The sequence below is a fragment of the Coturnix japonica genome, chromosome 15, assembly GCF_001577835.2.
Source record: "Coturnix japonica isolate 7356 chromosome 15, Coturnix japonica 2.1, whole genome shotgun sequence".
Lineage (NCBI taxonomy): Eukaryota > Metazoa > Chordata > Aves > Galliformes > Phasianidae > Coturnix > Coturnix japonica.
In genome coordinates, this window is record NC_029530.1 from 9,958,219 (window position 1) to 9,980,478 (window position 22,260).

The 22,260-nt window shown below is 51.2% G+C and overlaps 1 protein-coding gene across 6 annotated transcripts; it reads right to left on the reverse strand.

Annotated features, from left to right (window-relative positions):
* Positions 1 to 88: 88 nt before the first annotated feature.
* EWSR1 (EWS RNA binding protein 1) lies at positions 89 to 22,157 on the reverse strand. Of its 6 annotated transcripts, none has more exons than XM_015878144.2 (18): positions 22,058 to 22,156; positions 20,268 to 20,304; positions 19,989 to 20,040; positions 16,574 to 16,697; positions 16,161 to 16,175; positions 11,456 to 11,642; positions 10,047 to 10,214; positions 8,195 to 8,409; positions 7,503 to 7,683; positions 4,689 to 4,726; positions 4,076 to 4,108; positions 3,047 to 3,165; positions 2,362 to 2,491; positions 2,082 to 2,204; positions 1,819 to 1,996; positions 1,370 to 1,467; positions 615 to 882; positions 89 to 506 (listed from the first exon to the last, which is right to left on the reverse strand). In XM_015878144.2, exons 1-18 carry the CDS (start codon positions 22,131 to 22,133, stop codon positions 467 to 469), a joined length of 2,082 nt encoding a protein of 693 aa, XP_015733630.1. In that variant the 5' UTR covers positions 22,134 to 22,156; the 3' UTR covers positions 89 to 466. The 6 variants fall into 6 exon arrangements, with proteins under 6 accessions (XP_015733630.1, XP_015733629.1, XP_015733628.1 ...); XM_015878143.2 differs by having other exon boundaries at positions 4,689 to 4,723; positions 16,161 to 16,178; XM_015878142.2 differs by having other exon boundaries at positions 16,161 to 16,178.
* Between the last annotated feature and the right edge of the window lie 103 nt (positions 22,158 to 22,260).

A 22,260-nucleotide genomic window follows, 5' to 3' on the forward strand; every position in this document is an offset into this window, starting at 1 on the left:
GGAGCGGAGCGACGGGCGGGGGGCGCGGCCACCGCGGGGGGGGCGTGGGGATGGGGGGGGGTAACGCTCTGTATGAGTCCAGCAGTGATAACGTGTAGAAACGTGGATTTTATTTTAATTAAAAAAAAAGGGAAAACAACCCCAAAACCCAACAAATAGAGGCAGCCATTCACAGCTGCGGGGGAGCAGAGTGCTTAGAACGGGGGGGGGCGGCTTTAGATCCAGAGCCATTGGGGGGGGGCAGGAAGCAAAGCAGCCGGCACGGTACCGTTAACTTGGCTTTAATGTTTCTCCACAAACGGTGAAAAAGACTAAAGTACAGACGAGGAAGAACCGAGAATGTTGCGGCCAACGTTATAAATATGGAATTATAAATTTAAAACGGGATTTTTTTCTTTTTTTTTTTCTTTTCTTTTTTCTGCTTTTAAAAAATAACTCTGGTGGTGATGCTGGCCGGGCGGTGCCTTCAGTAGGGCCGGTCTCTGCGCTCCTGGCGGTGCTCCCCCCTGTAATGACACAGCTGGGGTCACTCTGTGCCGCAGCCCAACACCCCCAGCCCCGCTCTGCAGCTCCCCATGTCCCCCCCCATGCTCCCCCCATCTCTCCCCACGTACTTGTCCATTTTCCCCGGTCCTCCGCGCCTTCCGCCTCTGCCTCCTCCTCCCATCTGGTCCATGAGCGGGCCGGGCGGACCCCCGGGGCCGCCTCCTCTCCGTCCCCCTCCTCCGTAGCCGCCTCGATCCATTCCCCGGCCGCCTCTGAATCCACCTCTGTCTCCGCCGCGGCCGCCTCTAAACATCCCTCCGGGGCCGCCGCGCTCCATCATTCCGCCTCCCCTGCTGCCCCTCATTCCGCCGGGGCCGCCCCTACCGCGGTCACCACCTGGGGGAGAGGGAAACCTTCAGAGCAGGGACAGAGTGCGACCCCCTCCTTCCTGCTCAGGACGGGGAGCTGCAGGGGGCGGCGCGACCCCCGCGGACACAGCAGGATGCGCTTCTATGTGCCGTGCGGGCAGATGAGAGCACACAGCCGGTACGGCCATGGGATCACGGATGGCAGCAGCTGGGCTGGATGGCAGTAAGGAAAAGTGCAGGGCTGGGAAATGTGGGGCTCACCCAGAGGGCAGAGCTGGGGGGCACGGAGCTCAGAGCAGAGCTCCGGAGAAGTGACGGCTGCACAGAGCCATGGGGAAATGGCTCAGCAGTTCAGAACAGTGGGTAAAGTATGGGGGGGTGTGGGCAGAGCACTGCCTTCATCTCACAGCTCAGAGGGATGGATGCTGCTCCCTCAGCATCCACACAGCCCTTATGGCAGTCACTGAACTGCCAGTGCCACCAACCCAACCCGCCATGAACTCAGCCACACGTACCTGGAGGGGGAAAAGGGGGTGGGAGGAACCCTTCTGGTTTAGGAGCCTTGCACTGATTGCACTCTGTTCTCCAGGCGAAGTTCTGGTTTCCACATCCCCTAGGTACAACAGAGCAGTCAGCGAGGAGCAGGAATGCACTGCTGGGTGGGTAACAGCCAGCAATGCTGCACCATGAACACCTACATGCAGTGGGGGGGGATGCTGGGACACGGAGCACAGTGAGCAGCCCAGCTCACCCAGCCCGCAGCAGGGGGCTGCAACAACAGCCCTGCACACTCTGGGTGGGGAGAGGAGCTCCTGAAGGCCCAGCAGGTTGTTAGGATCGAGGCCTGCATGTTTTGGCCAGTGCCTCAGCCAGCACAGCCCCCTGTGCTGAGATGAAGGACGCGGCCCCACAGTGCCCCAGCCTGGGGCAGGAAGGTGTTTGTGTTTGTGCAGGGGGTACTTACGGGTTGGGGCACTGCCAGTCCCCGGCGCGGTGCTGCACGCTGCCTCCAGAGGGGTTTCCCCTGGATCCCCGTGGTCCTCTGGAGGAGAAGCCTCCCCTGTCGCCTCCTCTGCCTCCCATCCGGCCCATGGGACCGCTCGGCCCACCGGGCCCCCCTGGGCCTCCAGGCCCCCCAGGACCTGCAAGGAGAGCCCCGTTAACACTGCTGGGCAGCGGCTGCAGGTGGAGGATGCTGCGCTGCAGGCTGAGCCCTCGGGACGTTACCTCCGCGCAGAGGGGGAGGCATCCCGCGCTGATCCCGTGGCGGCATCCCGCCCCTCATGCTGTTCATCGGGCCCTTCTTCCGCGTCAGGCTGACTTTGAGCTTGCTGCCCTGGAAGTCCTTCCCTAGGAGGAACACAAAGGCAAGAGCCTCATTTTGTGCTGGGGGTTTCCACACAGAGCCCGGCACCACACACACGTTCCCAGGGCGCACACAAGTGCACGGAGTCCATAATCACGTGGAGCAGAAGGGCAATCCCAACACATCACACCCCATACTCACCATCGAACCATTCCACAGCTGTTTTGGCAGTGGATGGGTCATCATAAGAGACCGTGGCATCTCCTTTCGGTTTGCCAGTTTCTTTGTCAATGTAGAGGTGTATCATGGGCTGCCCAGTCCTCTTGTTCATCTAGCAGGACATCAAATCATTTATAACAAGTCACACATCCCCGTATACACCGAGTGGGGGCTCTCCCCCCTGTTCTGCTTTTGATCTGAGCTAACACTTCCACTTAGCAACTCCGTGGCAAGAGAAATGGCCCTCTGGCTTACCACACCAACAGCCACCCATGGCAACCAAAAGCAGGAACTGGCCCAGCAGCCTCTCCTGCAGGCTCCTGTGAGTGCAGGAATGGAGCTGCAGCCTCCCCACATCCTCCTCCACTCTCCCCACCGCCCTGCGCTCAAGCTGTCACACATCCCACCCGCAGCAGATCCACAGACGGATGCTTCCTGAGTCTGTAAGCACTGCTGCTTCTGCATGGCTGATGGAAGTGCACAGAGGGACAAAGCTTGATGAGGATCTTTTGGGGAGCTTGTGCTACAGGGCAGCTCCAGGCTGTGCTGATCTCACTGCCCATCAGAGCTGCCCGGCTCCACAGAAGGGGCTGAATGGGACAGTGGGCAGGGAGGAGGCAGCCAGCTCCCTTCTCTGTGCTCACCTGCACACACACGTTCCTCTCACCTTGACAACCCCGCACTGTTTGAAGAAGTCTGCCAGATCCTCCAGGGTCACGTTATCATTGAGTCCCTGCACATACACTGAGCTGTTGTCCAAGTCCTCATCCAGGTCTATAGGTGGGCCTAGGAGACAAATCTCAGGGTCAGGCAGTGGAAGAGGCAGCGATCCAGCAGCACGTCACCCCTCAGCCAGCTGCAGCTTCTCTCTCAATAAGTGCATTTATGAAGCGACATAGAACTGAGGCACTCCAGGAAACCCCAGGCACAGAGAGCAGTGCTAAGGGCTGAGCTCTCTGCTGCAGCCACCCAGCATGGCCAGGGCACCATGCAAGACCTCTGCAATGGGGCATGAGCGAGACCCAAAGGCACAACACACCCCTGCATCCTCCAGGTCCCGCATGTGGATGCTCACCCCTCCTGCTGCTATAATCCCCTCTTTCCTTAGGCTGATGGGGAACTACCAAATGTGTCTGTGCAGGAGGAAGAAAAGGGCCCCAGGTGGGGGTGGCACAGGCTGCCCATTGAGGTGGTGGGTGGTGCACCATCCCTGCAGACAGCCACAGGTAATGGGGCTGTGAGCACTGATGGAGCTGTGGGTGCCCCTGTTTGTTGCAGGGGGTGGTTGGGTAAGACGGCCTTTAAGGGCCCCTTCCAACTCAAACCATTCTATGATCTTATAAGGAGGAAGGAGACTGCTGGACAAGTGCCTACAAGCTCCAGACTGCTGCAGCCTGGAACGTGCTTTCTGCTGCTCCAGGCAGCCACACAGCAGCTCCTTGGCAAGAGCCCCCTGGCTCCATAGAGAAGCACAAGCATCTCACAGACACGTGTGGGCTTCCACCAGTCCAAGCGCTCTGATGAACCAGGAATAGAGAATCAGATGAAACAGCCCCAAAGAGACTGCAAACAGCAGAGCACCTCTGTACTTGGGTTATGGGAGGGCGAGATACGGGGCAACATCTTCTGCCAGCTGAGATGGGCACAGAAACCTCCACGCCAGCAGCCTGGGAGGGGTGTGAGCAGTGACAATTACCTAAGTCAAGGTCCGGTCCTTCCTCCATGTGTCCTGCCAGTCGGGAGAGAACCATAAGAAGCAGTGTTAGTGCAGGCCCTGCGGGCTGAAGGAGCGACACACACATCACTATCTACTTATAACCACCATTCGATGGCGCTGGTTAAACTCCAACTGACCCGCACTGCACAATCACCAGCAATGCACCTCTACGTGGCGACCGGTTCGCTGTTTTTAGCAGCCTTTCCATCCATTAACCACTATTGCGTGGGGTTGGTTTTTTGTCTTAATGCTTTACCAGGCCAATCCGTTTTACAGTTGGTTAATCCAAAAGTTACTTAAGAATTATCAAATCCAAACCATTTCTTTTCCCCCAATTACAGAAGTGGTTTCTCAATGCTTCCATATCACCTGTAACCGCGTACCCCTGGGCATGGCCGGCTCTACCCATTACAGTCTTGTTGCATACGTCATTTTTAACCACTTAAAACTAAGACAAATTACACTTTATTTTTTTCTACAGACTGACTGCAATTGGTTTGTTTTATTATCATTATTATTTATTATTATTATTATTCTTTTTTTTTTTTTTTTTTCCGTTAAACACTATCCATTGTAATGCTCAAAAACTTACCACCAGGCTTATTGAAGCCACCTCGCTCTCCAGCGCTGCTGGGGGGATAAACGAAGAAATGAAGGCCTTTCCCTTTACAAAGCCAGTACCGCTCTGAGCCTCTGCGGCTCACAGGGAAGAAGGGCACTGGCTAAACATCTCCAAACAATGCATCTGTCTCTCTCTCTCTCTCATCTCGTCACTATGCCTTTCTTCAGGGCAGCTCGCTCAAATTTCCTTTACATACACAACCTCGCTTGTCTGGTTCTAGACACCACTTTGCTGTCGGTACCCTTCCATTACTTTGTATTGGTATTAGCAGTGCAATACTTGGCAAAAAGAAAACAACCACCAAACCAAACTGACACCCATCCGTGAGCGTTGCAGATCAATCCCTGTGATCCAGGGCTGCCCGCTGGTCGCTCCCTCCCTGCGGCGTGTTCACAAAGTGCACCCTCAGCCTGCCGGGACCCTGACATTAACAGTTCAAAAGGGAGGAGATGACCACACGCGATGCCTACAACACAGTTCCGATGACATTCCCGCTCCAACCTCGGTATAAAGCCATACATTCAGGTCGCTACTGAACTTAACAAGTCTCTGAGGAGCAGAACTTACAGCGTACAGCGAGGGCTCCAAGGCCTGGGGTGCAGCTTTGTGGGCACAGACCGGACGCCAATCTGAGCACGTGCCAATGGCAGCTCGTGGCTTTGGGCAAAAGCTCTGCGTGAAGCTTCTGCTCACAAGTGCTGCTGAATTGGGAAAGGCCACCCCGAGAGCAGTTTGGTGTCTCTGGCTTTATTTTTTGGGGCTGTTTTTTTGGTTTTTTGGAAAGGCAAAAGCTGTTTGGAAGGAGACGAGCAGAGGAGGGAGAGCACCACTATTTTCTAGCAAGTATTGCACCTCTAATACTGGAAAAAAGAGAAAAGTTGTCAATACACATTTCAAGCCGTAGCATGCAGCTCTGCCTCCTCTGGTTAAAGTACACACCGTTTACGTCACGCCTCTCTTTTTAAACATATACGTTTTTACACTTTTTGGTTATGTTTAATGTTACACAATTCTAAAGTAGTAGTATACCTCCTCTGGTTTTATTACCAAACAACAAGTATTCAGTTACCAAAGTTACAGAAGGATTCCATTTATACAACGAATACATTTGGTTAAAAAAATATTCTATGTATATTTTTCCTCTCCATATGGACACCGTGTCTAGTCCCACTTTTCATTATGCTGCCGGCTGAGTACTGAGTACGGGTACTTTTTAAGTACTGAAGTGTATACAAGGCTCTCACTTTGTAACCTGTAGCATATAAATGCGACAAAGCATGTTAAAAAGTTTCCATGTTTAACAGCCAATGAAAATATCAAATAACCGAGTCAATGAAAAAGGGCACGTTAATAACATCGAGCTCCTTACCTGCTGGAGACACTGAAATCCATCATCACAGCATCATTAGGAGGGCCGAGTTCCCCTACCTGCCCCTTGGTGCTCACAGGAAGGCCACCTTTTCCATGGACAGCACAAAGCCCGTGTCCATAAATCAGGCAGCCCTCTCTTATGCTCCAGTCAGGTGGGAATCACTTATGTACGTAATTTAGCACTGGGTTACGGTGTGAAATCAGAGAGGTGACAGAGGTTTGGCGTGACACGCTCCAGAGGGGCTACCAATTTGGAGATGTGATGATAGGCATTTCAGGTGTCTACGTCTACTTTAAACCGTTAGAGATAAATACATCACGGGTGAAATCTTTATGCAGAACCACTCCGTTCCACTCCAGCCAATTCAAGCCAGGCGCACCCCAACACGAGCGAGGCTTTTCCTTCTGTTTCCACACACTGGTGGTTGATTTCTCCGATAAAGATTTCATCCCAGTTCATTTTGGCAGAGCTATGCAGAATGGGACTGCACCAGCAGCCCTACGTGTTGCCTACCAGTGAGAAGCTGCAGCTCCACCTGCCCTGCCAACACGAGGGCCGGCACTCTGCATCCCATCACATCCAGTGAGCACCTAGGGGCACTCTGCATAGCTCTGCACTGCGGTGTGAGGGGATGGAACACACACAAAGCTACGTCTTCCTTCCTTTACGAGCCTCTGGGATCAGTCCTCCTTCCTCACCTTTACCAAAACAAACATCGCAGACGGGGAGACCAACCACTGACCTGAAGACACAGGTTTACCAAACCAGATTTTGCCATCAGTTAAAATGGCCAAACTGGTTTAGACCACCTGAAAGCTCCAATTGAGGAGCAGTCCTGGAACCCAAGCCAGAGCTTTATACAGTCTCGGGGTCACTCTTCACACTCCAGCCAAGCTCCAAGTGTTCTGACACTCAGAGTCCAGGCTTCGACAGCAGCAATCTGCCCTACGCATACACTTATGATGCAGCTCTGCATGCTACTGCTAAGGCTGACACGAGGCTTCTGCCTGCTACATACCTGACCTGTCAAGTTCCCCCATTAGTGGGTGAGGCACGAGAAGTGAATGACTCCTGGACCTGGCAGAAGGTTTGTGTGTGTTCAATCCAAAGTTACTGTTAAACCCCACAGAGGACTTCACCTCTGCATGACCACGAAGGGAGCTGAAAGTTCCAGGTTTAGCAATACCCCTTGATTGCCCCGGGCCCAACCAGCTGCAGGACAAAAAAAGCACCATACATCCTGCCCCTACTTCCCCTCAGGTAATATTTCCATGGATAAGAAGCAACGCTGCTACAGAAATGTTATCCATGGAAGTACAGCTGGGAATGTCAACCTTTCAGTCCCTTCTTTCCATTTTAAAATCCTATGGGTAAAACAGAATTAGGTAAAAGGAGAAAAGATTTGCTCTTACCCCATTCCACCGCGTCCTCCTCCCCGCCCACCTCTGCTCATGCCTCCGCGCTCATATCCCCCTCTTCCCCTGCCCCGGTTATCAGGGCCGCTCATATTCCGGTTCTCTCCTGGGCCTGAAAAACCTCCAGATTCCTGTCCGTACACATTCATGCTGCTGGGATGGTCCTGGCGGAATGAGCCTGAAGAGGAGAGCAAGAACAACATCACGAGGCTGAAGATAGGAGTGGGTCCTGTCCCCTTTCTCACTGCCTTCAAGCACTGGAATATGGGCAGTACTGCATGGAAGTTGCTTGCTAGAGTGCTTACAGGCACAGTGTTACCTAGGGGGAGATGTGCTGATTTCTGTCTGCAGAATTAAATTTGAAGCCAGGCCCCACCAGTCTGACCTCTGCACAACGGCCACTGGGTTGCTTACACTGAGCCTTTCCCAGCCCGGCCACAATGGTACTCTGCATTTCTGTGTTTTACAACAACCCATCCACCCCCAGCACAGTGAGGGGAGCATGGCAGTGCTCTACTGAACCAGCCCATCTGTTTTGCAGTGAGGAGGGGCAGAACTCAGCTACACTGTGCTTTCAGATCCTTCAGACTCAAACAAAGCAGTGCCAAGACTCCTTCAGAGGCAGTTCACTCAGGAGTGATGGAGCACAACCCCTCCCACATCAATGCCACAGCTCGAAGCACACTCACTCTGCTGGCCGTAGCTGCTGCTCTGCTGGCTGTACTGGCTTGGGGGCTGGCTGTAGGATCCGGTCTGGGGTGGGTAACTCGTTGGGGGCGGCTGCTGCGCGTAGCTGCTCTGCTGCCCATAGCTAGTCTGCTGGCTGTAGGTGTTCTGCTGCCCGTAGGTGCTCTGCTGGGAATAAGTGCTCTGATCGTAACTGCTTGGCTGCGTGGAGGAATAGCTGGAAGACAAAAGCATTTTAAAGATGGGAAGATAAGCCAATTCACTTGGACACATGCATCAGGCTGCAGGAGTGGCTCACGCAAGAAAGTAATGCAATTATAAGGCGTGTGTGTTATTGCAAACCACTTACAAAGCTGAAGTCATCCTACAGAGGCTGCCCTGACAGCAGGAAGAAAAATAAACCTACAAGCAAAGTCAGCGTGACCATCTGCAATATACCTCTGGGAAAGAGGCTGAAGTGCCAGGGTAAAATCAGTGGCAATGCAGTTAGCAGGCTCCCTTCTGCCTCACCTCTGAAATATTTTTAGCTGACGGACAATAAAACTGTTCATCCTCATAGAACTCAACCTCTGAAACTTTCTAAGTGTACATTCCAGGACTTAGCATCAACACATTAAGGACACCTGAAGGGAGAGGTAAGCCCCTTCTGAAAACTGTGTGCAAGGAGGCAGCTAAAGGCCACTTTCACGCTTCATACTTCAGAGATTCTCCATCCTTTATTGGACACAGCAGGGAACGTTACAACCAAGGATGAGGAATAGGCTGAGGTGCTCAGTGCCTTCTTTACTTGTGTCCTTAATAGTCAGAGCAGTAATCCTCAAGGTATCACTTGATACCTGTGCATGGTACAGAGTGGCTGGAAAGCTGTGCAGAGGAAAAGGATTTGGGAGTGTCAGTCAACAGCCAGCTGAATGAGCTGCACCTCGGGTACTGTGCTCAGTTTTGGGCCTCGTACTAGAATAAAGACATTGAGGCCCTGAGTGTGTCCAGAGAAGGGCAACGGAGAGATGAGGGGTCTGGAGCACAGTTCTGTGGGGAGTGGCTGAGGGAAATGGGGTGGGCCAGCCTGGAGGAGAGGAGACTCTAGCAACAGAATCATAGAACTGTCTGAGTTGGAAGACAAAATTGCCCTGTACTAAACAGTGACAACTACATCCTGATCAGGTGCTTAGAGTCCCATTTCCCCGACCTCGGGTGTCCGCCCCATGGGATGGGGCACCACAACCTCTCCAAGCAACCTATGTCAGTCCTTCACTAACAGTAAAAACGCTTTTTCTTACATCCAATCTAAATCTCCCCTCTTTTAGTTTGAAACCACTTCCTTTTGCCCTATCATCACAGACCCTGCTAAAAAGTCTGTCCCATTTTTCTTATGCTCCTCCCCCCTCCCCTCACCCCATCTTTAAAAACTGAAAGGCTGCTCTCAGGTCTCCCTGGAGGTTCAGGCTGGATATTAGGAAACAGTTCTTCTCTGGAAGAGTGGTGATTCATTGGCACAGGCTGCCCAGAGAGGTGGTAGAGTCACCATCCCTGGAGGTGTTCCAGAACTGTGGAGATGCGGTACTGAGGGACGTGGTTTAGTGGTCATGGTGGTGATAGACTGACAGTTGGACCCTATGATCATAGAGGTCTTTTTCAATCTTAACAGTCCCATGATTTTACGATTCAACCCTTGCCTTATCTCTAGAGCTAGTACAACTCCAATCAGAACCACACCTCCCTCATCCCAGGATACTAAACCTCTTTCTACTCTCATTCCCCTAAAAACCCTTGAGAAAGAAAATCATTATGCCCCAGTTAACCTCAAAAGTTCACATGCCAGTTGCAAAAGGCTTCGCTTTCTGAAAGAATTACCTGGTAGGAGGATAGGAGGGAGGTGCAGTAACCGGTTGCATCGGGTAGCTGGCAGGCACCTGGGGGTAGCTGTAGTTGCTCTGCCCATACCCTAGGCTGGGTTGGCTGTAGCCTGTTGTACTTGATGGTGGCTGGCTGGTCTCTGCTGGTTTGCTGCCATCTTGGGGTCTGAAATTAATAATGAACAATAAGGACAAAAGCACAGACCTCCACAGGTGGAAGCACCAGAGGTGCACATATTCCCTGTGGCAGGACAGGTACTTTCTACGGGAAGGGTTATAAACCAGCTCATCAGTGCTGGTCACTCAATAGCAGCAAGTACACACATGCTGTGCACTAAACATTTTACCCACTGCCACCAAGAAACAGCATCCTGAACTGAGAGCACTTGGAGAGCACCACAGCTTCTGTTTGCCAGCTGCATTATGAAACCTACAGCGAGGGGTTCAATTCAGACTTCTGTGAAACTGCCAGGAAAGTCGGTCAGCAGCACTGCCCCTCTGCTCTGTTTTGCACAATGCTTGTAAACGATTAGCTCCAAAGCACCGAGAAATGCTGCCAGTTAAAGGCACCATTGTTTGGTTTAGAAGCCAGTGCAAGCAGATATTGCCCCAAATACCTTATCTGATGAAAGGGAGAGGATGCTTAGCATTAACTCTCAAGACCAGAAAATAAAAGAGAACTCTTTGCATGCAGTTTGCATGTCCCCTTCCTTTTAGATTAGTCCCCTTCTGCTTAGAATTTCAAAGTGTTTATCAGAGCTAAATGAAAAAAAGAACTGAACTACTTTTGTTGTACAAGCTGGGAAGAATATTTAAAATGACACCACAATTCATACTTCAGTGTAATCTGAGAGACACAGCCAGGGCTGTGTCATGCTCTGGCCTTGTTATTCAGGAGCGGCTACTGCAAACATCAGGCAAATGAATAAAGCAGTTGTAACTAGCTCCTAAGTTCCCATTTCACGTTCTAAACCCGCAATATCTTGAGCAAACAATTAAGCTGAACATGCTACTGACACGAGAGATTTAAAAAGGAAGTTGTCTTCAGCATGTGCAGCCACTTAAGAAATCACAGGGCATAGCATCATCCTAAGCACCCCGTGACTCAAGCAGACTGGTCCATTTTCTGGTCCAGATCATGAGTCAAGTGCCCATTTGTGCTGCTTGGTTGCTCTCTGTATTTCCCTGTAGCAGCGCTGACTCACTGTGCCAGAACAGAAGCACCTACACAGCTTCTTCCAGCTCTGAAAATGTTGTGGGATCAGCTGCAGTAAGAGCAAAGCTTAAGTGTAACAGGCAGAGAAAAAATGGAAGCAAAACCAGCAGGCCTCATTTCAGCTGGTGGTGCCCTCGGGCACGGCAGCAGAGCAACATACAGCCTCAGAAGAAAACAGATGCACACGTTACCTTGGGGGAATGGCCGCAGGTGGCTGCTGCCCATAGGCCGGGTAAGCAGGCTGGGTGCCATAGGCGGATGGTGCTGCGTAGGAAGCCTGGGTGGTGGTAACCGTGGCGGTGCTGGTGTCGTAGGCGGCCGTGCCGTACCCCTGGACGGGCTGACTGTATGCTGGGGGGGCAGTCGGGGCCGTGTAACCTGCAACAGAGCACAGCCTCATCACCAGACTAGCACGGCCACTCCGCTAGAGATGCCTCCTCTACACCATTCCTGCTCGTGGTGTATCAGAGCTCAGAAACAGCACTGCTGCAGAAAAGGAACCCACAGCATCCCTTGGAAAGCCCCCACCCTGGGAAACCTCAGCCTGCCCCAGAAATGCCCTCTCCATCCCCAGCGCACACCCCGAGGAGCTTTCTGGAACCAGCATCCAGGGACTGTTTGTTCACAGCACCCGAGGCTTCCAGCTAATGCAGGGCGGACTGAGGCACGCAGTGCTTTCTTTTGTCCATTGGGCTCCACAAAGCTCCTCCTGGCCTTACAGTCAAAGAAATGCCATTAATTGGAAAAGCACAGTCCCATCCTGGCAGCTTTTTTAAGAAGCGAAAGCACAAAAGTGCACCAGGCGGACAGAGAAGTCTTTCTGAGCCTTTTGTAAGCATCACTTAGAACAGCAATTCCAGAAACTGAAGGCAAGCACTTTACATTTGCTTTAGCTTAAGAGAAAGGTCAGGAGCTGCCCCGTGTGTCGCTTTTTAAGACATTTTATGCACCCTCGCTTTGCTCATAATTTCAGGCTGCTTCAGCTCAAAGCTCAGAGCTCACACATTTATTTCTGAACAGTTTCACAAGAACATCCCTGATCCCAAACCAGCTCCACTGAGATCAGCGTTCCCAGCAGCTGTTGCTAGGTAATTCAGCTGACCATTTGGCTTGTCAACAAAGATGAACAACAAACCAAGCATTACCACGGTGGCTTTTTTATAGTTACAGACCACGCAAGCTGGTTTTCCAATTATGAAACAAAGATTTGCACCAAAAGCTACCAGTTAAAGATTTGGTTAGCAGAACCTCACTTACTGAAGGATAGAAAAATCAATTGCTATAAAGCAGCCAACTGGTTCCAGTCTTATTGATCTTAATAGCATCAATTAAGGTACCAGCTTCTCAGTGTTTCTTATTAAACACAGGACACTCGTGACCTACTCTTTGCACAGCACCTCGGGCAAACTATTTTGATTCCTCCCTTTCCAAAATGAAGCACTTCTTCCAGCAGAGCACGCAGCTCTCCTGAGGCACCAACTCACTGTGCTCTGCTGGTAACCTGCTGGAAAATCAGGGTTCTCAAACCAGAAAGTGAGAAGTGGGTGCAACAAACCAAACCAAGCTGCAGCACCCTGCCCTGTGCGTTACTCCTGAGCTTCCCAGTTGGTCCCAGCATGCTGACAAGGGGCTCTGAGTAGGAAGAAGTCTTTCCTCCATCTGCAAGTGCCAGTCCCCAAGCTGTTCCCTGTGCCTGCTGCTCTGCATGATTATCACATCACCGCCCTCCTGAACGCTGTGGAGCAGCTCCCCCATCGTGCTCCTGCCAAGCTGGGAGCAAGGAAGCTCCCTTCCCACCAGGAGACAGGGGCAGGAATCGCTGGCAGGAAGCTTTCCTGCTTGTTGAGCTGTGCCTGGCTGCCCAGAGGTTCTGTGCAAAGCAAAGCCCTGCTCTGAATGTTACTGGAGGGGGGACTGAGGTGAATTTGAACAGGATTGAGCAGTGTAGCTTTTAGTTGCTCCTGACAAAATTAAACAGTTCAAACAGTTTGATGTGAGCCACCACAGTGCTTCCACGTTACACAGCTGAAGAAATCCTTACTTTTAAGTGGTTGAAGCCTGACCACTTACTAAAAAAACCCCTGCTGTCTGCAGTACGGTCTGACACGTGTGCTACTGAAACCACAGCCCTGGGGAGCAGCACACAGAGGCAGCCAACCTCCAGAAAGGGGCCCTCGTGGTGCCACCATGGGCAGCGCTGCCTTTCTGCATCATCTGTGTGGGTTTGCCAACAGCAGCTCTGCACAGCCATTAGAATAAAAAGGAGGAGAAAATCATCCTGAATTGTAATGCTTCAGCTCTGGATGGAGCATTTCCCTTGTGCAGGCAGCTCGGCAGGAAGCGTTTGCACCAGAGAAAGAAAAGGCGGTGATTTAACATCCCGCTGGCCTGAATTCTCATTTCAGCCACTTAGTTTAAATGCTTGGAAAACCCTCAAGAGCTGCACTTCTGAAGGGGCCATTTACACAACATCATTTCTTCCTCCTCCTCCTCCCAGCAGTCAGCAGTACAAATGGTGAATCTACAGAACAGATATGGTAAGAAAAGGGGAATGGGAGAACTCCAATAACCCACTTTAAGAAGTGCAGTTGCAGGGCTCAGTTTCCTCTCAAATCTTCCATGTCTGTGAGCAAAACCCTTATCGAAGTCCAGGATTTCTTCAGCGGGAGGGGAAGCTTTTAGGATTAGGTCCTCAGAGAACAGCAATTACAAACTGCAGTCAAAGCAGCTCATTCTGAACTAAGCAGGCCCCAGGCCAGCTAGCAGCAGTTTGCAGAGCTCCCTCCTCATTGAAGGGTCCTGGTGCCCAAGGGAAGCCGACTCCTGCTTGGCACAGATGCCTCCCAGTAGAGGTCCAGAGAAGGGGAAGCAGGGGCTGGCTCAGTCTGCTTCGTTTTGGTGTGACAGGTAATTGGGGTAGACAACACAGCTAAGGGAATATTTACTTCCAATGCTGAGCAGCGGGAGCTGGTTATCTTTACAGAGCTGTTCCCACTTTGCTACTCAAAGTACATTTAGACTAGGAGATTTGAAGTCATATTTCCATCCCCAAATGATGATGTTAGAAAGCCAATAACCGTAGCAGATGCAGCTGTTTATTTACTCTCGCAATTCACGCTTACATCTTGCAGTGATTAAAGAGCAACCCCCGACCACAGACTTGATGGTGTAGATTAATCCCCTTATTCACTTGCTGCTGGGAGAGCTGCAGAGCAGCCTGCAGGCTCTGACCCTGAGGACAAGAGGACTCCAAGTCACCTTCTGCATCCACAGGAGGAAAGAGGAAGGTGAGGGGGCTGCAGAGGTCCCAGCCCCAGCCTGAGACATGGTCCCAACAGGTTGTACCTGCACTGTACTGGAATTTCTCCATCTTAAAAAAAATAATAATACACTGTTAAGACAAAAAAGTCAATTTGCTTTCAGCTAACTGGAGAACTGCAGTAATTCCTCTGCTGTGAAATTCAAATGCAAGCACAGCTCGTCTTTTAGGGCACCAGGATCTGTGCCCCAGGCAGCACCACAGGCTCTAGTTTGGATGAGAAGCCAGAACTGGTGTTCAGCAGAGGCAGTGATGGACAGAAAGGCCTTCAGCACCATCAGCCTCATTTGCACTGCTCCGGCTCCTGAAGGAGAGGCAGGTAGAGAAAGAATAAACACAACCTGGCACTCTGCCTCGAGAGCAACACCAACAGCTCTGCCACAGACAAGTGCTGCGCAGGTTGAGGCAAATCATACTTGAAGGCCTGAAAAAAAAACCCTTTCATTTGACCACTTCCTGAGTTTGCTTTTATTTTCTCAGATGAAAAGAAACCAAAGTGTTTTGCCTAAAAAGCAGCCTTGCAGAAGAGATGCCTGGCATTATTATTAATCCAGGAAATCCACTCCTGGAGAACAAGCACAAACACGACCCTTGCAGGAATGGAGTCAGCAGGAAGGATTAAGGGACTCCAACAATCCCCCCCAAAAATCTGGGAAGTCCACAAAACAATTTCTCTGCCTATTTATATGCACAGCTTGTTAAAGGGAAGGAGAAATCCAGCAGATAACTGGCTAAAGAGTATTGCTCCTCGTTCTGCAGGATACCTACCAGGCAGGGATTTTCCTCACCCTTGTAGTTTGAGTGCTATGTAACAGGACACACTATAGGACAGTGCTTTCCCTCTGTCTCTTCCTTGGAAGCATTCCCCAGCAGCTTTGTGGCCAGGTACCCACGGGCACACTGCCTGCCTGTTCTGGTATCCCCACGCTTCAGGAAATACTTAACAAGGCTGCCACTCTGAGAGACATTTGCAACCAAGGATGAATCTGCAGAAAACGGTACCCAAAGCACTGCTTGAAGGAAAATTAGTTCTCTTTTTCAAAGTCTCCTGAGATTTTTAAGCCAAATATATCAAAAGTGAATGATGTCTCAATAGTTTCTTTCAGATGTTAAGGCATTCGTATGTACAAAACTTCAGTTCAAAGAGCACATGTTGAAGTAGTGGACAGAGCACTTATGAGCACGTGGAGTATGCATCTGCACTGTAAGTCCAAAGACATCACATGAAACATGCAGAGATGGTGGTCAGGACATCTGGACATGTCTAACCATGCTGTTTACCCTTTAGGGAATAGTAAAACAATGGTGTTATATTCACCTGAAACATCTCAGCATGCCTGTCCTGAGTGCTTAGGAAGCCTCTTCCACAATGTACACCATCCAGACTTTTAAAAGCTGCTCATTACAGAGATGTGGAGATTGCAGACAGCACTGCAGCCTAGCACACTCTTAGTGTACACGCTGTGATGGTGCAAGTTTTTGGTGCTAAAGGCAAGGGACACCTAAAGGGTTAACACTGCAAGTTTAGACAGGATGAGATGGCATTTTCCATGCAAGAGTGAGCAGGATAGTCAAACCTGTACTGGTCCCTTCTACTGTGGGAAGCACAAGACAAAAAGTAGAGGGTACACTATCAGAACAGGCATACATCACTTTCACTGATTTGATTTTCAGGCAGGGGGAGTGCTCAGGACATGGACTCTGCGGGCTCAAGAGCAGCCAGAACAAGCACTCGTGAGGAGCGCTGCTGTGCAGCTTGTGTTTGCTGTGCTCTTTTTTAGTGCAGCCCATTTTGTAGCCATGCTTAGCACTGCAGCGTGAGCCAGCACCCAAAAGGCTCCCTGGAAAAAATGAAATGGCTGCATTTACTTGGCCACCCACACCTTGGCATCATTTGAACCTGCAGGCTCTCAAGGAAGAAAGCCCTTCCCACAACAGTGTCCTGAGCCCAAGTCCTTCCCCAGCATCAATCAGGCCCCGTAGCTCTTACCAGTGGGGGGCTGCCCGTAGGACGTCGCATACGCAGTCTGCCCATACGTTGCAGTTGTCTGAGGCTGTGTGTAGCTGGCATCAGTGGGCTGTCCATAAGTTCCATAGCTCTGCTGCCCATAGGTCTGCTCCAAAGATGACAGAGATTTAATTTGTGAGCAGAAACGACTCGCACGTGTCTCACAGATACACACAGATTGTTTCGGTGCTGTACACAGACTGGGGGGATCTGTGTTACCTGGTTTACTGAAAGCAATCTGAGTCAAGCCAAGGCTACTCTGAAAGATTGGGCGCTACTGCAAATTTCAGTTCAGATCTGTAATGAAGTTACAAATGCAATTTTTCAATGCCAGGACCAGAGGAGCAGCCTCTTACAAATACACAAAACACGTGTGCTCTATGTAAAGAGGAACAGGACAGCATCCAGCTCCTCGTTTCTGCCCAGGCACAAAGGAACATTTGTAGGTGTATCCTGAAGGCTAATCTGCAACTCAGGAGCGGGGCTATCCAGGGTGCAGAGCAGCATGAAGCAAGATATCAGCTACTTCTACTGGCATTCACCAGAAGGAATCTATTTAAGCTTTCAGTGAAGTTATTTTGAGTATTCTACACATCCAGCAGCCAACATTTGTCAAGAACAGTTTATGTGGGCACCTGAGGATGGGTTCAGCAGGAGCCACGCTACTCCTGCCCCAGCACCTTGGCACTGAGCAAGGGATCAGCTCTCGCCCCACACCCTGCCCCAAGCCCAGCCAAAAGGAGTGCTGCTGCCTTGCTCAGCCCTGATTTCAGCTCTGCAAAGCAACTCTTTTGCTGCAGCAGGCCATGTGGGGAGACTAGATTAGCACAGAGCTGCTGATGCTGTGGTTTTGTCAGCTTAAGAGCCCACAGCCCACTCAGTCAGCCTGAACCTCAGGCACCAGCCAGCTGCCAACAGCTGTGTGCTCAGCAGCTGGGTTTGGGGGGAAAGTTTAGTTAGAGCTCAAGAAGCACTAAGACAAGCCTCCTCAACGTCCAGATTTTCAGAGATATCCACTGGCTTCTGGGAATAAAATGCCTTTTGGGATCTAAGCCCGTGTAACTTGTGAGCCAGACTCCCTGGCACACAAGCAATACAGACCTTAATGAAGCCAACAGATCTCAAAGAGAAAAACTTTGCTCAGACTGAGTTTTCCACTACCCATGGAAGCTCAGTGCACCCAGAGGCATGAGATGCTACAAACCTCATGTGGCAACTTGCCTGCTGCTGAGTATGAGCTGTTAGCCTTGCACTAAAGGATGCTGAAACCTCCTGTTCTTATATCTGCCAGGCTGCCTACACCTTCTGCGTAACCTGTGCTTTCAGCAGCAGTTCTTGCAGTTCTTCTCTCTTTTCATTTTGAATAAATATGTTAAGTATTGTCGTTTCCATTTCAATTGACCCAGATGCCAAGACTGAACCTCTGCCCCTCCTGTAACAGTGATGCTTTTGCAGAGGTATCCTGAAGGAGCTGGCTGAGGTGGTTGCCGAGCCGCTCTCCATCATATTTGAGAAGTCGTGGCTGTCAGGTGAGGTCCCGGATGATTGGAGGAAGGTCACTCCCATTTACAAGAAGGGGAGCAGGGAGGACCCGGGTAACTACAGGCCGGTGAGTCTCACCTCCATGCCTGGGAAGATTATGGAACAGATCCTCCTGGACAACATGCTTGATCACATAAAGAACGAGCATGTGATCCGAGACAGCCAGCATGGCTTCACCAGGGGAAGGTCATGCTTAACTAATCTTGTGGCCTTCTATGATGGAGTGACGGTGTTGGTGGATGAAGGGAAGGCAACCGATGTCATTTACCTGGACCTGAGCAAGGCCTTTGACATGGTCCCCCATCACATCCTCATCTCCAAATTGGAGGGAGGTGGATTTGATGGGTGGACAACTAGATGGATAAGCAATTGGTTGAAAGGCCACAGACAGAGGGTGGTGGTCAATGGCTCTACGCCCAGGCGGAGGCCGGACACGAGCAGCGTCCCTCAAGGGTCTGTCTTGGGACCGGTGCTCTTTAACATCTTTATTAATGACATCGATGAGGGAATGGAGTGCACCCTCAGCAAGTTTGCTGATGACACCAAGCTGAGTGGTGCAGTCGATACGGTGGAGGGAACGGATGCCATTCAGAGGGACCTTGACAGGCTGGAAAGCTGGGCTCGGGTGAACCTAATGAGGTTCAACACGGCAAAGTGCAAGGTTTTGCACTTGGGCTGGAAGAACCCCAGGCACCTGTACAGGCTGGGAGGAGTTGTCCTTGAGAGCAGCTCGGCTGAAAAAGACCTAGGGGTCCTGATAGATGAGAAACTTAACATGAGCCAGCAGTGCGCTCTGGCGGCCCGGAAAGCAAATGGGACCTGAAGGGAACTTACTCCCAGGAGGGGAGTAAACTCTTCGAAAGGGCTGATAATAGCAGGACACGGGGAAATGGTTTTAAGTTGAAGGAGGGATGTTAGGGGAAAGTTCTGTACTAGAAGGGTGGTTAGGTCCTGGAACAGGCTGCCCAGTGAGGTTGTGGATGCCCCGTCCTTGGAGGTGTTCAAGACCAGGTTGGACGGGGCCCTGGGCAACCTGATCTAGTAAAGGTGTATGTTTGGTGGCCCTGCTAGGCAGGGGGGTTGGAACTACGTGATCCTTGAGGTCCCTTCCAACCCGGGTAATTCTGTGTGATTCTGTATCCGCATCAAGCTGGCAGTTGTGGGCAGCAGCACAAAGCCCAGTTAGCTCTGCTCTGTAATGCTCCAGAACAACAGCTTTTGTGTGCAGAACACAGACGTGCTTTTGGGTGGCAGGATCTTCCTTTGAGAAAAAAAAAAAACACTGTCTGGAGATGCTGGGGAAAGTCAACCAAGTTGACTTCAAAAAACCACACTCGTATTTTGCATATAACTGTGGTTTCAGTAACTTGGATTCTAAGGATTAAACAAAAAAAGGCATCATTCATCTCTGAAAGATCATCAGCAGTTTGCAGTTTAGCCAACTTACAATACTAATAGCTACAACAGCTCCATGAAAAAGGAAGAAATCCATCCTCTCCTCCTAACTTTTCCAAGTGCTGCCATCAAACAAATGGCAATTTCCCCTTTCTTTTACTCCTTTTTCAGGTTTCTCTCTCCCACACCACCAAGTAAAACACCCTTCCGACACGTAAGTGTTAAACGTACACCAAGAATTAGGTTTTTATAATCCTCTTGGCAACAACTGGGATATATTAACAAGGAAGAGAATGTGGAAGCTCCCAGACATCAAGGCAGTTTCACTTTAAGCACAGGCTGTGTGGGAAGTTACAAGGCAGCTCCTAATGACAGGTTTTGATGCTGCTCAGAATGTTTCAGGGCTCAGAAGTGGCTGCTGGGATCCCAGGAAGGGTCAGAATCCCCTCCTGTGCTTTACCTGCGTGGTCTGTGCGTATCCTTGGGCTGGCTGAGGTGCGTACGCGCTGTAGCTGCAAAATGAATTTCAAGATGTTTATGATGCATTCAAGTACTTGTGCAATACAGATATCACACAATGGCTTTTAAAGCCAAAATCTTTCTGCTCAAGTGTTAAAACAGCACATAATCCAATAGAAAACCAAAGGGATTGCAAAGCAGACCTGAGCTAAGACTAAACCACAATTACCACACACTTACATCACAACTTTTTATGATAAAAGGCCATAATGCTACTTACCCCTGCTGAGCTGCAGCTTGGCTATAGGTGCTATAATCTACAAGAGAAACAAAAACAGAAAGAAAGGTTGACAAAGACTCAACAAAATTAACAGTGTAAGAGCAGAGCAGCTGGAATTTCCTCCAGCAACTTGAAAGAACTGCTATAAACCCCTGGAAATCTAGTTTCAAAAGAGTAAGGTAAATGCATTTTCTCAGCCTTCTAAAGGGAAACAAAACCTCTCTTCCCTTTATTGTTTCTGCTGTCTGCAGCACCAACTTTGATCTCAAATGACCCCACTTTAATTGAACTGCCATTTTCGATGGCACCCAAGGGGGCTGGTAGTGGGGTTTGGAACAAAGGTAACATGGGGGCTGACACTTACAAACCCCCCTGTTTCAAAGGGCCAGGTTGTAAGCCCTTGAGTCTGTACGAAACACAGCACTTTGTCTATTTAACTCTCAAGGACACAAACCCATCACTGGCAAGTTCTCTTTTCCCTAGGAGGGATTGCGACCAGCAGCTGGCAGCAATTCCTTTCCCCAAGCTCCAGCCCATGTAAATAGTGTGATTTAGAGCAAAACTGAAATCCAGAAAATCCAACCAGAAGAAAAAAAACCTCTCCCGAACTGGCTTGCTGCTAGGGATGGAAAATGCATGCACACGGCAATTACCAGGCTATATTTGAAATGATTACAGCTCCTACGGGCACGCTTTCTTTCCCTCCAAGCCACCAAGTGTTTCCAGTTCCCACCTAGAGCAAATGGCAGCAATGAATCCAGCCCTACGAGCAAATCTTTCCTGGGACACTCCTCCAGCTCTGCCAGGACCGGAAAGGTCCCAAGGACAGAGATGAAGAACAGGTTCAGACTTTGCTCGTAGCATCCTGAGCTGGACTCGGAAACCAAACGTGCACAGAGCTCTGCTCAGAGCCAGGCAGCCCCACACAGAAAAGGGTTCTGACGTTTCTGCTGCTACCACACCTTGTGTTAAACTGGTCTCTATTGAATAAAATGAGGAGTGTGTGCCACCACACCTTGTGTTAAACTGGTCTCTATTGAATAAAATGAGGAGTGCGAGCTTGGAGAGGCTGCCTGAAGACTATCAACAGCACAACATCACCACCCTGCTACCACTGCAGGTGATGGAATCACGTTAAAAACGCTGTTTAGAATGGGATGGAAGGAACCTTAAATATCACCCAACCTCCCCCCACCAGCTCAGGCTGCCCAGGGCCCACCCCTGGCCTGTAGCAGGGCAGTGAATGGGGCACACACAGCTCCGTGCAGCCTCACCGCCCTCTCAATGACGGATTCCTGTTACCACCTCACCTCATTCTCCCCTATTGGAGTTTAAATCCCTCCCCCATCCTGTCGCTATTAGTTGCCGGACCCACCCGCTCTCATCCCTAACGACCGTGCGCGCCCCCATTGATGCCCGGGCCGCTCTCCACGAGGCCTCGCAGCGTTCGCTGACCGCCACAAACCCGGCCAAGCGTCAGGACCGGGCCCAGCAGCAGCGGCATCACGGCGACCCCCCACAGCGCAGTGACACGGTGCTGCCGAGCACAGCCACAGCCGCTCCCGCTCCGCACCGCGGCCCCACAGCCCCGCACCGCCCGGCTCCCAACAGGCCGCAGCACCGAGGGCCCAACGCCCCCCCTCAGCTCGGGCTGCCCTGAGGCCCAGGCTCCGATAAAGGATGCGGTATGGCCGAGTGCGGCCCGGCCCGCGGCCCCTCGTCCCGCCCATCACGCCGTGCCCTCCCCTCGGAGCCCCGTGTGCCGCCCCGCTCCGCCCGGCCCCGCTCACCCGTCGACGCCATTTTCTCTTCTTCCTCCTCCGCGCTCCCAACGTCCGGCCGCCGCGGCCGCCCCGCGCTGCGCATGCGCCGCCCCGCCCGGCGGGACGCACCACTGCGATCGGCGATGGGGGGCGCTGCGGTGGGCGGGGCTTAGGGCTCCCCCCGCGCTGAGCGGCGGGTGGTGCGGCCCGCCGCCGTTACGGAGCGGCGA

Coding starts and splice junctions, on each gene's coding strand:
- EWSR1 (XM_015878142.2), bottom strand. CDS start 22,133: ATGCGCAGCGCGGGGCGGCCGCGGCGGCCGGACGTTGGGAGCGCGGAG. Junction 2,492..3,046: donor AACAGTGCGGGGTTGTCAAG/GTGAGAGGAACG, acceptor ATGTCCTGCTAG/ATGAACAAGAGGACTGGGCA. Junction 883..1,369: donor ACCCCCTTTTCCCCCTCCAG/GTACGTGTGGCT, acceptor CCTCTCCCCCAG/GTGGTGACCGCGGTAGGGGC.